We start from the raw sequence: 16048 nt of genomic DNA, 5'->3' as shown, positions 1-16048 counted from the left end.
TGTTTCTTTGATTTTTTTTTCTTCTTTTTTTTGGGGGGGGGGATTTCAAGACAGGGTTTCTCTGCCTCTCCCTCTGGAGTACTGGAATTAAAGGCATACGCTACCATGCCTGGCTTGTTTCTTTGAATTTTTAAAATGTTTTAAATTTAGCTGGGCAGCAATGGCCTTAAATTAAAATGCCCTTAATCCCAGCACTTGGGAGACAGACACAGGCAGGTCTCTGAGTTTGAGGCCAGCCTGGTCTACAGAGTGAGATCCAGGACAGGCACCAAAACTACACAGAGAAACCCTGTCTCGGAAAACCAAAAAAAAAAAAAAAAAAAAAAAAATTTAAAATCTTTTTTTTTTTTTTTTTTTGGTTTTTCGAGACAGGGTTTCTCTGTGTAGCTTTGCGCCTTTCCTGGAGCTCACTTGGTAGCCCAGGCTGGCCTCGAACTCACAGAGATCCGCCTGCCTCTGCCTCCCGGGTGCTGGGATTAAAGGCGTGCGCCACCAACGCCCGGCAAGATTTTAAATTTTTATGTGCACAGTGTTACAGTGCCTATAGAGGCCAAAAGAGGGCACTGATTTCCTAAAACTGGAGTTACAGACTTGCCATGTGGGTGCTTTGATTGAATTCTGGTCTTCTAGAAGAACAGCCAGTGCTTTTAAACACTGAGCCATCTCTACAGACCCTTTTTAAAAGATTTTAATTGTAGCCAGGTGGTGGTGGCACATGCCTTTAATCCCAGAACTTGGGAGGCAGAGACAGGCGGATCTTTGTGAGTCGAGGCCAGCCTGGTCTACAGAGCAAGCTCCAGGACAGGCTCCAAAGCTACATAGAGAAACTGTGTCTCAAAAAACAGGAAAAAAAAAAAAAAAAAAGATTTTTAATTGTGTCTGTGTGTAGATATGTATATGTAGGTATATGTAGGTGTCAATGGGTGCCAGAAGTATGGATCCCCTGGAGCTGGAGTTACAGGCATTTGTGAGTCACCTGACATGGGTGCTAGGAACTGAGAGTGGGTCCTCTGAAAGAACAGTACAGTATGTACTCTAATTGATGAGCTATCTCTAGCCCCTGGGGTTTTTGTTTGTTTGTTTTTAAATGGAAATTCAAACAAATAAAAGACAAATACTATTCAGCACTGTCATGAAAGTGGGAGGTGCTCGTGAGACCCCCACGTCTTCCCGAGAATTGACAGGTAGTTAATAGTTGCAGCTGAGACTTTCCTTCAGTGGACAACACTCTACAGTGTCCATAACCCTGGAAGCAACCTGCGTTGGTTCATTGGGTCACGCACATTAAAGACATAAAAACAAAGGAATAATAAAGGGGTGGAGAACAAAATAGGGTAATGAGTGGTCATGGTAAACATGATCAAAATGATGTTCATGTATGAAAATGTTATAAAGAAACCTTTATGTATCATTAATATATGCTGATAGAATAAAACAAAAGGCATTGTTATCCCTCCACCTCTGGTTCCGCCTTAACAGAACACTTTGTACTCAGAGTTGTACATCTTGCTTTTTCACTAAACAATGGATGCTGGAGATATCTGTCTGCTGAAGGACACAGAACACCCTTGTTCATCTACTGAGTGGTTGACATTGGCTGATACCATGATGACTGACTGATCCAGGCTCTTGGGCCTAGATGTTTTGCTGCTTCTCAGTTCCTTTACTGGTCAGTGTCTCTGTAATGAGCAATCTCCTGTGATGTGCACCTGTGCAGCGGGGTCCCATAAGTCGAATGGCCCTGTTAGAGGACACATGCCTGTGTGATTTGGATAGGACCAGTTTGTATTCCCAGTGGCTTAACACAGTGGTTTTTAGACTTAGGATGTTTGCTAATCAAATAGATGAGAAATGGGTTCATTTCAGCTTTGAATTCTAAAAGACCTGTAACTATGGTATTCATTTTCTATGAGCTACAATCTCATTCCTTCTCTCTTCTTCTCCCTTCCTCCCTCCTTCTCTCCCTTCTAATTCAGTATTTAGAATAAAATTCAGAGCCTTCTGCATACTGAGCAAGTGTTCTGTCACCAAGCTACATCTCTCACACTGTTTTACACATTTTGAAGTTGGAGTTTTGGGGAGAGTGAAAGGGTGTCTTCTAAAAATCTAGACAGGGTTTCATATAGCCTAGACTGGCTTTGCACTCACTCTGTAGCCAAGTATAATACAACCTTGAGGTCCTGATCCTCCTACCTCTACCTCCTAAGTGTTAGAATTAAAAATGTGTCTCCCTCCCAGTATATTGAAACTGGATTTTGTTGGTATTTTCATTGTTTCTAAGAGACTTTCATCTGTTTTTATTTGACATGAGCCCAAAGTATCCAGAGATTCTTTTGGTTTTGTCTGTTGTGTGCTTTAGTTAGTGTGCATGGGTTATTTGACTGTTGTATATTCAAGACATTCATAGTTGTGAGGCCTTTTGTTGTCTAGTCTTTTAAAACACTTGGCTTGAGCCAGGCATGGTGGCACTCACCTTTGATCCCAGCACTTGGGAGGCAGAGGAAGGCAAACAAACAAACAAATACAGAGAGAGAGAGAGAGAGAGAGAGAGAGAGAGAGAGAGAGAGAGAGAGAGAGAGAGAGAGAAAAGACCCTTGGCTTATGTTTTGATTGGTTGTTTTTCTAGTTTGGGAGGGGTCAGGGGATTGAGACAGGATTTCTTTATTTAGTCCAGTCTAGCCTTGAACTTGTAATCTTCATATGTTAGCCTCCCAAGTGTTAAGATTACAAGGATATATCATTACACCTGGCCTATTGTTTGTTTTTGAGACTCAAGAGAAGTGTGAGCTTCCTACCTGTTATGATTTTTACCTCTCCCTCCCCCCACTCCCTCCCCCCCACTAACACCAATTGGTATTTTTCTTAAGGTGGTAACAATTTAACATTAGCTTATTGAAGAATTTTCATGTATGTGTGGTATGCATGTGTGTACATGCATGTTTTCATGTGTGTACACATACATGTGCAGCCTGAGGTTGATGGTGGGAACTCTCATTTCTCTTGCACCTTATTCAGTGAAACAAAGTCTCTCAGTCAAACCCTGAGCTCACCTACATGGTCTAGTCAGCTTGCTCTGAGATTCTTTGTCGCTACAACCCCAGATAGAAACTGCAAGTAGGCCACCACACCCACCTGGTATTTACTTGGCTTCTCAGGATCTCAACTCTGGTCCTTGTGTTTGTAGCAGTTGCTTTAATCATTGAACTATCTCCCCAGCCCAGAGGACTAGTTTCTTTACCTCTTGGACCTCCTGAGTCCTGAGCACACTTCTGTTTTTCCAGAGACATCCATATCCCTCTGATCTTCTTCATTGTCATATCAGAGATACTGGGACAGACTGTGTGATATTTTGTTTGTGCTCTAACAAATAAAGCTTGCCTGGAGATCAGAGGGCAGAGTAGCCACTAGTTAGCCATAGAGGCCAGGCAGTGGTGGCACACACCTTTAATCCCAGCACTTGGGAGGAGGAAGCAGGAAGATCAGGAGTTCAAGGCCACCCTGGGCTAAAAGATCCAGTCTAAAAGAGAAACAGAGCCAGGTGGTAGAGGCTCATGCCTTTAATCTCAGCACTTGGGATCTCATGCCTTTAATCTCAGCACTTGGGATCCCATGCCTTTGATCCCAAAAACTTGGGAGGCATACGTCTTTAATCCCAGCATTAGGGAGGTGGAGACAGGAAATAATATGGCTGGGCAGAGAGAGAAATATAAGGTGGGTGGAGACAGGAGCTTAGCCCTCTTTTCGGCTGAGGAGTTGGTGAGGTGAGAGGTGGCTGTGGCTTGCTCCTCTGTCTCTCTGATCTTTCAGGATTTACTCCAATATCTGCTTCTCTGGGTTTTTATTATTAAGACCAGTTAGGATTCGCACTACAGCAGATCCTGAAATTAGACTCCGGAATGTTTTCCTTTTGTTGTCACTAAGTAGGCACCTTAGGTAATTTTATCTCCTTTGCCTTCTTTTAAGACCCTTTAAGAACAAACAGGTGCTAGCATGATGTTAATAGGGAATGTTGAATAAGTTAACAAATTCAGCCTTCCCCTGCAGTTGAAGGAACAAGACCTCAGTGAGCTTACAGGAAGAATAATGTGTTAACGCTGGACTCCAGACCTGCTTCCTCCTGCAGAAAATGCAGTTGCACTGCAGTCCCCCAGATGCCTTCTAGGGGCAAACACAGGGCCTCTAATTCTAAGTGCCATCATGAGCATATCTGTATGAAAAGCCTGTGGTTTACTGTGTGGACCACTTGATTCCTGCCTCATGTCACAGAGATACCCTTACTACCCCTGCTCTCTGTATGAGGAAGCAGATTCAGAGAAAGTAGCTGGGCCAGAGTTAAACACTAAATGGATTCTCTTTATTATTATTATTATTATTATTATTATTATTATTATTATTATTATTTTGAAGTTACAGCCCTTCTCAGTACCTTCATCACTATTTAACACTGTGTTCTAGTGAAATACCTACCCTGTTCACAAAGGAGTGGCTGTTGGAGGGCAGCTGGATGGGACATTGAGTGCCCAGAGCTTTTGAAACTTCAATTTTTTGTCATTACATGTGTGCACATGGAAGGAAGGGTGACAGAGGTCAACAGCAGGTGTTCTCCACACTATGAATATGTTTTATTACCATTAGTTAATTAAAGAAGCTGCTTTGGCTTATAGCAAGGCAGGATATAGCCAGGTGGGAAATCCAAGTAGAGATATGGGCAGAAGAAAGGTGGAGTCAGGGGAGATGCTGCAAGCTGCCAGAGGAACAAGATGTAATAGAACATGGGTAAAGCCACAAGACACATGGTGATACATAGATTAATAGAAATGGGTTAATTTAAGATATAATAGCTAGCTAGCAATAAGACTGAGCCATAGATCAAATAGTTTGTAATTAGTATTAATCCTTTGAGTGATTATTTTATAAGCTGCTGCAGGGCCAGAGAAAAGCCATCTGTCTATGCTCCTCAATCACCCCTGCCATGTTTTTAAGACAGAGTCTAGGTGTACTGCTGTGGGATGGTCTGTATGTCAAATTGCTCTGATTGGTCAATAAATAAAATACTGATTGGCCAGTGGCCAGGCAGGAAGTAGGTGGGACAAGGAGAGAGAAGAATTCTGGGAAGCAAAAGGTTGAGGCAGAGAGACACTGCCAGCCGCCGCCATGACCAGCAGCATGTGAAGACACCGGTAAGCCACCAGCCACGTGGCAAGGTATAGATTTATGGAAATGGATTAATTTAAGCTATAAGAACAGTTAGCAAGAAGCCTGCCACGGCCATACAGTTTGTAAGCAATATAAGTCTCTGTGTTTACTTGGTTGGGTCTGAGCGGTGGTGGGACTGGCGGGTGACAGAGATTTGTCCTAACTGTGGGCAAGGCAGGAAAACTCTAGCTACAGTGTACCTGGAGCTCCCTATTCTGGAGAGGCTGGCTGGGTGGCCAGAAAACCACCCAATACTGGGATAACAGGATCATGCTGTGTACCCAGCTTCTTATGTGGGTGTTGGGGATCTTAGCTCAAGTAGGTGCTCAAGCATTTAGTGACAGCCATGTGTGCAGCATCACTTTCTTTAAAGTCACTATGAGATGAATGCTGTGTGTGTGTGTGTGTGTGTGTGTGTGTGTGTCTGTCTGTCTGTCTGTCTGTCTGTCTGTCTGTGTGTGTGTCTGTCTGTCTGTCTGTGTCTTTGGACTGTTCTGAATGCTAATTAGCATTCTTAGATAAGCTAGAGGTGGTTGCTGTCAATAACGGGGCAGAGCACATAGGTCATCACTAAAGTCCCATATAGAAATCATCAGACTTGACCCTCAAGACACCCTGGTACAGGTTCTCAGCTCTGATGATTCCATTTTGTAGGTGAAGAGCCTGAGGCCCACGAAGCTAATGGACTTGACTAGGCCTGTGGTGTTTAGGATCGCCCAGGCACATCTGTCACATCCTTCAGGTCTGTGGGCACCAACAGATGCTGACATTGCTATCTTGGACAACTTTGTGTTTCTTTTACCCAGAGCCACAATCATGTCTTTGGATGACTTTGAGCATCGTTTGAATCAAGCAATTGAAAGAAATGCCTTCCTGGAGAGCGAGCTGGATGAGAAGGAGAATCTTCTCGAATCCGTGCAGAGGCTGAAGGATGAAGCAAGAGGTCAGAAGCTTCCCTGCCTTCCCCTGCATGGTACCTCTCTATCCAAGACAAAATTGTTCCTTGGTCTTGCCTAGCACTGCCTTTCCAGGGAGCCTGGAGCTGTTCTGTACATGAGCGGGTCTCCCAGAGACTGAGGGACAGCTCTTTGTGGACATTTGCCAGAATGGGTGTTCCGAATTGTCAGCTGCTGTCAGTGATTACTGGAGTGGCTGTCAGACACCTTATGTCTGCAGGAAAAGCCTTGGGGTTGACAGATTCAGCTTTGTTCATTGGTTTGTCCTCCTTGGTTCAGGAATGACTCTGTGGGGAATGATCCCATGCATGCCAGGCAGACTTGAGGCCTAGAAGCACAGGGTTTCTTGGAGATAAAAATGCCATTGTATTGCTGGCCAACTTTTGGTTGTTTTTCCAGGCATGAAGTTTTTAGACTAATGGGACCTTCATTGGTGAGCCAGCCAAGCTGAGTGCTTAAGAGTGTTTGTTCCAAGTCCTAATTTCTTTTTTGTTTTTTTTTGTTTTGTTTTTTGAGACAGGTTTTCTCTGTGTAGCTTTGGAGCCTGTCCTGGAACTTGCTCTGCAGACCAGGCTGGCCTCGAACTCACAAAGATCTGCCTGCTTCTGCCTCCCGAGTACTGGGTGAGCCACCACTGCCAAGCTTCCAAGTCCTAATTTCTTGTTTACTTATTTATTTTTGTTTTTCAAGACAGGGTTTTGCTGTGTAATAGCCCTGGCTGTTCTAGAACTCACTTTGTAGACCAGGCTGGCCTCAAACTCACAGAGATCCACCCGCCCCTGCCTCCAGAGTGCTGGGATTAAAGGTGTAAGTGATCACACCTATCCCTTCATTCTTCCTTCCTTCCTTCCTTCCTTCCTTCCTTCTTCCCTCCCTCCCTGCCTCCCTCCTTCCCTCCTTCAGTCCCTCCCTTCCTTTCTTTTTCTTTAAATGACAATTTGATTCCCAATGATGTAGTTACTAGATAGGGTTTTAAAGGCAACAGTTAGAGCTGGAGAGATGGCTCAGCAGTTAAGAGCACTGGCTGTTCTTCTAGAGGTCTTGAATTCAAATCCCAGCAAGCACATGGTTATCACAACCATCTATAATGAGATCTGGTGCCCTCTTCTGGTGTGCAGTCATCCATGCAGGCAAAACACTGTATACATAATAAATAAATCTTTTTTTAAAAAAAGAAGCAGTGGTCAAGTTTAAATAGTTTTAGATTTCAGAACATGTTGGATTCCATTAGGAGTACTCAGTGGAGCTGGGCATGGTGGTGCATACCTGTAATCCCTGCACTTTGGAGGAGCATCAATTGTTCAAGGTCATCCTTGGCTTCATAGCAAGTTCAAGGCCAGCATGGCCTACAGAGACCCTGTCTCCAAAACAAAACAAAACAAAACAAAACCTTGGATAGGAGAAATTCTCAATTGATTGATAAAGTCAATCAAATATCACAAAATTTAAAGAACTCTGAAATCTGAAGCACATCTAGTCCAAAACATTTCATATAAGATCTACTAGCCTCTTGAACCTATAGCCATCAGTAATGAAGACACCAATAAATCACAGAAATTTATTTTGTGGAATGTTAAACAGTTATTAAAATGAATGGGCATTGGTAGACATGTTGTCATGGGAAAGATGGGCCAAACCCTTCATGGAAGGGGAGAGAATTAATTAGTCACAGATAGGAAGTAGCATATCCACTGCTAATGTTTCCTAAAATCGCTTGTATTGTGCTCAGTGGGAGTTTCCAACACATGTGAACTGTGTCCAGAGGAGGTCTGGAAAGTTAGATAGTGGTGGACACTTAGAATCTAGAGCTCATGAGGTGGACTCGGGAGGATCGAGTATTTGAGGCCATCCTGGATACTTAGCAAGAAGCAAACACCTGCTGAGCCATCACCTTGCTCTGCAGGTCTACCCAACTTTCTCAGGTACTTTTCCTTATTCTCTGTCTCTTTCCAGTACTGGCCGGAGCCTGGCACTTCGGGCTCCCTTGCCATTGCTGAGTGCACTGGCCTAACTCAAAAGTGTGGCTTTCTCTCTTACTTTCTCTTAACTTCCATCTGGTAGCTGCTGAGATCTCAAGCTTGCCTGCTTTAAACTCTAAAACAGCAACAACACACACACACACAAAGAAAACTTGGCCACGTGTTCCAGGGAGAAGGGACCTTGGGAAGCGGGGATTTTCACTTGGAATTCTATACCATAATGTGAAGTCTTTTTAACCCTTAGCATGGTGAAGCACGTACTATAGTTTTTATGTTCTTCAGTATTTCATGCAGAAGGAAAGTGTGTTGTTTTGCATGACTGTTAGGAGGGCATGTGGTGTCCCTCCAGTCAGGGTTCCAGGTTGATTTCTGGGTCATAGCACTCCTGTTTTGGCTCCATCCTCACCCAAAAGTACAGACTCCTATTTTGTATCCTTTCCCTGCACAGATCTGCGGCAGGAATTGGCTGTGCAGCAGAAGCAAGACAAGCCCCAGACAGCCATGCCAGGCTCTGGGGAAACAGAAAGGACAGACATGGCTGTGCAGGTCACAGGCTCTGTGCCATCCACTCCCATATCTCACCGAGGACCCAACTCTGGTTTGAACACACCAGGAATATTCAGACGAGGTAAGGAGATGGAGCAGAGGGAGATTTTTCTTTGATTCAATGAGTTTGCCCTTAGGCCAGATGTGGTGGTACATGCTTTTAACCCTAGTACTTAAGAGGCAGAAGCAGGTGGAGCTCTGAGTTCAAGGCCAGTCTACATAGTGAGTTCCAAGATAGCCAGGGCTTTGTAGAGAGAACCTGTCTAGAAATGAATGAATGAATGAATGAATGAATGAATGAATGAATGAATGAAAAATTTGCTCTGGTAAGAACCTAGTATGGGTCCTGGGTAAGATGGTTTGGGTCTGGCTCAGGGTTAGGGAGTAGTATGGGGATGCTCAGTAGGGCAGGCTATCATGATATATGACAGAAGGGTCTTGAGTGAGGCAGGGCATAGCAGATTCGGTGGTAAAGGACAGAAACTGTCTAGAAGGACGGTATGTTGGTTTTAAATGTGGTGCTTTTACTCTGTGAGGAAAGGTCACGAGGCACAACAAAACCCATTATCAGAGCTTTATTAGGAGGAGGGGGAGGACAGAAGAGAGCGTGGCCAGGCCTGTGGAAGAGACACGTGAGAAGGGAGAGAGGAGGGAGGAGGAGAGAGCAGAAGAGAAGGGAGGAGTCTGTGACCTGCTTTTTAAGGATTCCCCTGTACATGTGCATGTAGGCTTATGGAGCTATGCCACACATGTGCAGATTGCGTGACCACGCTTTGCACATTGCACATTCACACAGCGCACGTAAGACCCCTTGCTTGGCTACTGAACATGCGCATGTGTGGTCATATAGCTGGAGGAGTGGCTGGAGTCCTAACATAGGACCCTCTTGACTCATGCCACAGAGGATGTGGGTCCATCCTAGCAGACCACTTTGGGCACACCAAAGGCCAGAAATCCAAAGGTCTAAATGCTGTATGCAAATAAAAGTCAGAAGAATCATGGGTTGGACATGATGGCACATATCTATAATCCCTGTGTTCTGGAGGTAGAGGCTATAGGATTGAGAGTTCAAGGCTAGCCTGGTCTACACAGTGAGTGCCTGTCTCATAAATAAGTAAATACTTATGAGGCAGAAGAGGTGTTCTGCAATAAATCTACCTGGAAATGGGCCCAATGTAATTGGTGTGCTTAAAACTAAGAAAATTGAGTTTTCTTGGCTGATAACCTGATAGGCAGGCCACTGAAGCCAAATAAACAATTATCAAATGCTCATTGTATGCTCAACAGTCTTTACAACACTTCATAGTAGGACCTCACAGAGCTTCCTCACAGCCTGCATCTTTCAGATGCATTGGCCAATGTCCCTGAAGTCACCTAACAGATAAAGGCAGAGTTGAGGTTCACAGCTAGGCAGGCTGGTTCTGTTGTACCCATGTTGTGAAACCTCCAGAGACCACCAAGGAGCTGATTTCCAATGTAAGCACACAAAGGTCTTTTTATTGTCAGGTTTGAACCTGGGCCACTACCCAGCAGAAGGGAAATGCAGTGGCAGCTGCAGGCCCAGGGGTAGGAAAGTTTTTAAAGGGAAAAACCACAAGCCAGGACTTACATGCCTTGGTATCTTGGGATTGGGTAGAAGGGATATGAGGCAAGTGATTTTTTTGAAACTATTGGGTTAGACTTTTGGCGCAGAACCATAACCTGCTCACAGGATATCTGGATATCTGCAAGGGCTATAAATCGCCAACAGGATGTCTGCAGGAGCATCTGGATCTTGTTAAACTTTACTGCCCTATTTCTTAATTGACTGCTTCTAGGGTATCTGTTCAAGGTGTCATGGCACATTTCTGAGGTTCTTCCTGGAACCGAGTACAGCCCCACTCACCAGGTGGTCTAAGATGGTTGTTCTTCCCTAAGATGGAGTCTGTAAAGTCAAGTCTAGGCCTTCATAGTTTCAGGGCATAAGCCCTGATCAGTTCACAGTGTGAACTTTGCTGAAGACTGGTGTGGTCTCTGGGGTCCCAGTCCAGAGCAGTTTCCTGTGTTTCCGTGTTCACATGACTCAACTTGGTGTCTTAGTTGCTGTTCTGTTGCTGTGAAGACACCATGACTAAGGCAACTCTTATAAAAGAAAGCACTTAACTGGAGGCCTGCTTACACTTTCAGAGGTTTAGTTCATTATCATCATGGCAAAGAGCATGGCAGCAGGCAGACACTTCCTGATCCACAAGAAAAGATACTGGGCCTAGTGTGGGCTTTTGAAACCTCAAAGCCGACCCCCAGTAATACTTCCTTCAAGAGGACCACACCTACTCCAACAAGGCCACACCTCCTAATCCTTAATATTTTCAAACAGTTTCATTCCCTGGTGACAAAGCATTCAAATATATGAGCCTATTGGGCCATTCTTATTCAAACCATCTGGAGATGAGTTAGTCGTTCAGGCTCAGCTGGTCTCAAATGAGGCCTACAGTTGTACCAGCTGTGTTGGGGAGGGGTTCATAACTTTAAAAAAATTATGTTTACTTATTGGGGGTTGCTGTGGTATGTACATGGAAGTCAGCAAGTACTTTTAACCACTGAGCCATCACTGGCCATGAGTGGTGCTGATTCATGCGGATTGCTCAGCTGGCTGTGGTGATGCATGACTGCAGTCCTAATGCCCAGACTGACAGGAAGGATCCTGCCTCTCCCTCCCATAATTGTGGCTATCCTGGTCATTGTTAATGTTAACATGCCTTGACTTGGTTTAAAAAGACTGACCTGTGAAATAGATGTTTAAGATAATCTTACCAAGAACTCAAAAAATAGACTGGTAGACTCTTGGCATGTTGTCCAGTTAACTCCTTAATGGTGATCAGTTAAAGGGAAGGTGTCCGAGTTCATCCCCACCCTATACAGACTGTAGGATACTGTGTGACCCATGCTTCTTCTTGTACACCCAGGTCTGGACAGTTCTAATAATGGGACCCCACTCACACCTGCAGCCCGGATATCAGCCCTAAACATCGTTGGGGACCTGCTTCGGAAAGTTGGGGTAAGCTCCAGCCTTTGAAGGGTTTTTTTGTCTGAAGGTTTTTCTAGACCGGGCTTCTTTTTCCACTTTCACAGAGACCTGAGTTTTAGATGTGCTTGGTCCTTCTGCACCTCTGAGCATCTTTAGCTCATGAGGTGGGAGTTTCATCGTAGAGGGGTAGGGTGCTCAGAATCCAGGTCCCCTTTTCCTTCTCAGGCATCTTCCATTTTTCCTCCCAAGTAATTTGGGATAATAGGGTGATGTCTATGTTTGTGTCTCTTTCTTTCAAGATTGGATCTCACTTTGTATCGCAGGCCTCATACTGGCTGCAATCCTCCTGCCTCACACTCTCCCAAATTCTGAAATTATAGTTGTGGGCTACAATGCTCAGTTGTAGGTTGTTTCTTAATTTGAAGGAAAATTAAAATCCAAAGGCCATTTAAAAATGGGTTAGTCTTCTCTCCATCTCTGTCTATAGAACATCTTAAGAATAGAGAGCAAAGACCTTGGCCTTCCTGGCTGTATGTTAATCACAAGGAGGGGCTTTTGTCCTCCTACAGCCACAGAGAATCCTTTGTAGTTGTGCTTTCAGTTTTGGAAACTATGCCTGAAGGCCATCTAATGTCAGCCAGGCCTGGCCTGAGGCAGAAAGGGAACACGCACATGCACACGCACACCGGTCTGCTTGCATACACTGTTATGCCCCGATCATGGGGACCTCCAAAAGACCACCACAGAGACCAAATCCCATATGTAAAATCAAAGAGCCTTTATTTCAAGCTCTGGAGCTTGGTCCCTCTTTCTGTCAGACACAGGGGTGAGAGCAGAGAGCCCTGAGCTCAGGTGGGGTTGGGTTTTTTATCATAGCAGAGGTTGGGGTGAGGGGATTTCCAGGGTTCAGGACCCTGAATGGCTGACAGTTGTCTAGGGGTGTCTTGGTAAGAAGGGGAAATAGGTGTGTACTAGTCGCAGGGACATCTGGCCACCTTATCAGCTTAAGGCTTTTCCTGGATCTGGGTGTTGCCTACCTGTAAGCTTGTCACAGAAGCTGTGTCTAGGCCTCTAAGCCTGTCACGGCAGCTGTATGGTCAAGCTGTTTTGGGGCCCCTCCACATACACAGGTCTGTAGGTTTTTGGGTTTTTAGGCTTGTTTCCTCCAAGTTCAAGGCCTTGTTTGACCCTCTGTGCAGGGTTAATGATGTAAACAAGTGAATGGTTCCAGAAGATGATTAGTACTATTGTTAGTATTTGGTGAGGGTAGTTCTTTTTTCTTTTTTGTTTTTTTTGGCACAGGGTCTTGCTATGTCACCTAGGCTTGCCTAGAACTTACAGTAATTCTCCTGCCTCAGTCCCTTGAGTGTTGGGATTACAGGTGTGCGCCACCATGTATAGCTCATATTTCACTAGGTGGAGTTAATGATTTTCTGGGAAGCTTCTCAATATTTTAGGTGGGGAGTTTTAGTTCTTGTAGATGCACTGAGTTCCACTGAGCACCCCTCAGAATCTTGGGAACACAATTTAGGTAGTTTTCTCTTCCCTGGCTCCCATGCTCTATTTGGTTTTTTGATAGTATCTCTCTGTAACTCTGGCTGTACTGGAGCTCACTATATAGACCAGGCTGGCAAGGGATCTGGACTTTGGTCTGACTGGACTCACATAGATCTGCCTGCCCCTGCCTTCTAAGGGCTTGTGTCAAAGCCATCATGCCCAGTGGCTCTCATGCTTTTATGTTCCTGTCTTTTTTGTCTCCTTGAGGGGTGGGGAGCGTGTGATAGGAATAGGGTTACATGGCCCAGGCTGGCCTCAGATTTGCTATGTAATTGAAGATAACTTTTAATTTCTGATTGTCCTGTCTCTACCTCCTGAATATTGGGGTTACAGGTATGCCATACCTAGTTTATGTACCACTGGGGATCAAACCCTGGTCTTCATGCATACTTGGCCACCACTCCCTCCCTCTTCAAGCTGGCTACTTCGACAGCCCCTTGTCTATACCTTGACTGATGGAAGGATGTTTCTTCCCAGGCCCTGGAGTCCAAACTAGCATCATGCAGGAACTTCGTGTATGACCAGTCCCCAAGCCGAAGAAGTGGTCCAGCTTCAGGGCGAGGAACCAAAAACAGAGATGGTGGTGACAGACGGCCAAGCAGCACCAATGTAGGAGATAAAGGGTCAGTACCTTTGATAAAGTCTATCAGGAGGTACTAGGCTGGTCTCTAGTTCTAAGGTTGTAAGATTATTGCAGCAAACCTTAGCCTCTACTTCCTTTTAATGTCACAGAGACTCCTTTGTAGCCTAGGCTGAACTTGAATAAGCCCCTTGCTTAAGGCCAAATGAGATGATATCTGAATTTTGGCAGGCAAATAAGGAGAGAGGAGTGTTTGTAATGTGATTCTGCACTGTGAGGAGGTCCTGTTCAAATCCTTTTGTTGGGGAGTTGCACTTCCCCTAGAACATTTTGTGAGTTGGGTTACACTATGTACTTGTGCATGTGGAGGCCCATGGTCAACTTTAAGTGGTGTTCCTCAAGTGCTGTTTATCTTGTTTTTTTTTTTTTTTTTTTTTTTTTTTTTTTTTTTTTTTTTTGGTTTTTCGAGACAGGGTTTCTCTGTGTAGCTTTGGAGCCTTTCCTGGGTCTTGCTCTGTAGACCAGGCTGGCCTTGAACTCACAGAGATCCACCTGCCTCTGCCTCCCGAGTGCTGGGATTAAAGGTGTGCGCTACCACCGCCCGGCTTTACCTTGATTTTTGAGACAGAGTCTGACTGGCGTGGAACTCATCAAGTAGGCAACTAAGCCCCAGGGATCCACCTGCCTCTGCTTCCTCAGTGCTGAGATCAAAGGCATGAGCCACCATGCTTGGTTTTTTACATGGGTCTTGAGGATCAAACTCAGGTCTGCTGCAGGGTTTTGCCACCTGAGCTGTTGCCCAGCCTTTGTTTTTAAATCTGTAGAACCTTCAAGAAACTAAATGGACTGAGTCAGTCCAGTTGGACCAGATCCTGAAAACAGCCACAGGAATGGGAGACAGAACTGACTGCCAATACTTCTTTTATTTTCTTGCCTAAGGGAAGCCCATAGTGGCCTCTAGAGCTAGGAATTCACCAAAAGAAGCATGCATTGCCCTGGGCCCCACGCCATGTCAGTCTGACAGATGTGAGGCAGGCACACAGGGAAATGAATTGATCCATGGTGCACACTTAGCTTCTGGACCTTTAAACACTGGTTTTTAAGTGTATTTATTTATTTTTACAACCAGGCCTCACTGTGTAGCCTTGGCTGGCCTGGGGCTTGAAGGGCTGTGCAGACCAAAGAGGTGCTGGTCTCTGTCTCCTGTGTGTTAGGATTAAAGGCATACATAACACCATGCCCAGTCAAAATTTTTATTTAAAATAAATTTTTTTAAATTATATTTATTGTGTGTGTGAATACACACATGTGCCCAAGTGTGTTTTCCATAGTGTACGTGTAAAGGTCAGAGGACAACTTGAAAAAGTCAGTTCTTTTTACTGTGTGGATTCTGGGATTGAACTCAGATTTTTAGGCTAAGCAACAAACATCTTTACCTGGTGAGCCATCTCTTCAACCTTAATTTTTTTTTTTTTAAAGATTTATTTATTTATTATGTATACAGTGTTCTGCCTGCCTGTATGCCTGCAGGCCAGAAGAGGGTACCAGATCTCATTGCAGATGGTTGTGAGCCACCATGTGGTTGCTGGGAATTGAACTCAGGACCTCTGGAAGAGCAGCCAGTGCTCTTAACCTCTAAGCCATCTCTCCAGCCCCTTAATTTTTTTTTTTTTTAATTCAAGGAGCTGGGAATGTTGCTCAGTAGACATAAGTCCCTGGGTTCAACTCTAAGCACTCCCCACTCTGAATGAAATGACCAAGAAGTGATATGTGACACTTTTGTACTGTCTTCTGAGATTGGGGGCTTTTCTGCAGCCTTTGGAATCAGGGAACCAGATAGCCAGTATCCTTTTCTTCATTTCACAGGAGAGAAAATTGAGACCCTGTGAGACTTGTTCCCGTTCTTGACATTCACTCCTTGAACCCTGGGGCTCTGTGCTAGGCACTGGGGTACTGCTGTCTCTCTGTTAAATATGGTTTGCTCTGTCTGAAGGTCAGGAAAACGCTTGGAGTTTGGGAAGCCGGCCCCGCAGCTCTCCTCACCAGCGCTGCCATCCACCCAGGATGTGGTCAAGCTTTTGCTTTAGGACCAGTGGGAGCTGCGCCCTCAGCTGTCTTGCTGTCTCACCCCCTACATTCAGCTTCTGGTTGTTGAATTTCCAAGTTAATTTGAGAAACAAGAGCCAGCATCACCAGTGTTCACTGTGTGCTGTGCAGCCTAGGCTGA

The 16048-nt window shown here is 44.9% G+C and overlaps 1 protein-coding gene across 4 annotated transcripts in view; it reads left to right on the top strand.

The window, feature by feature from the left end:
• Nde1 (nudE neurodevelopment protein 1) overlaps positions 1 to 16048 on the top strand; it is a 31768-nt gene extending 15720 nt beyond the window's left edge. For 3 of the 4 annotated variants that reach the window (XM_006983862.4, XM_042283494.2, XM_016002406.3), the window contains exons 5-9: positions 6003 to 6139; positions 8580 to 8759; positions 11623 to 11714; positions 13719 to 13864; positions 15815 to 16048. In XM_006983862.4, coding sequence (XP_006983924.1) covers positions 6003 to 6139; positions 8580 to 8759; positions 11623 to 11714; positions 13719 to 13864; positions 15815 to 15908 — 649 coding nt within the window. In that variant the 3' untranslated portion in view covers positions 15909 to 16048. Of the gene's footprint in view, positions 1 to 6002; positions 6140 to 8579; positions 8760 to 11622; positions 11715 to 13718; positions 13865 to 15687 lie in introns of all 4 variants that reach the window. The other variant, XM_006983863.4, reaches the window with a different exon arrangement.

Source organism: Peromyscus maniculatus, chromosome 8 (genome assembly GCF_049852395.1).
Source record: "Peromyscus maniculatus bairdii isolate BWxNUB_F1_BW_parent chromosome 8, HU_Pman_BW_mat_3.1, whole genome shotgun sequence".
NCBI lineage: Eukaryota > Metazoa > Chordata > Mammalia > Rodentia > Cricetidae > Peromyscus > Peromyscus maniculatus.
Note: the sequence above shows the minus strand (reverse complement) of the source record. Positions and strands in the feature narration are given on the sequence as shown.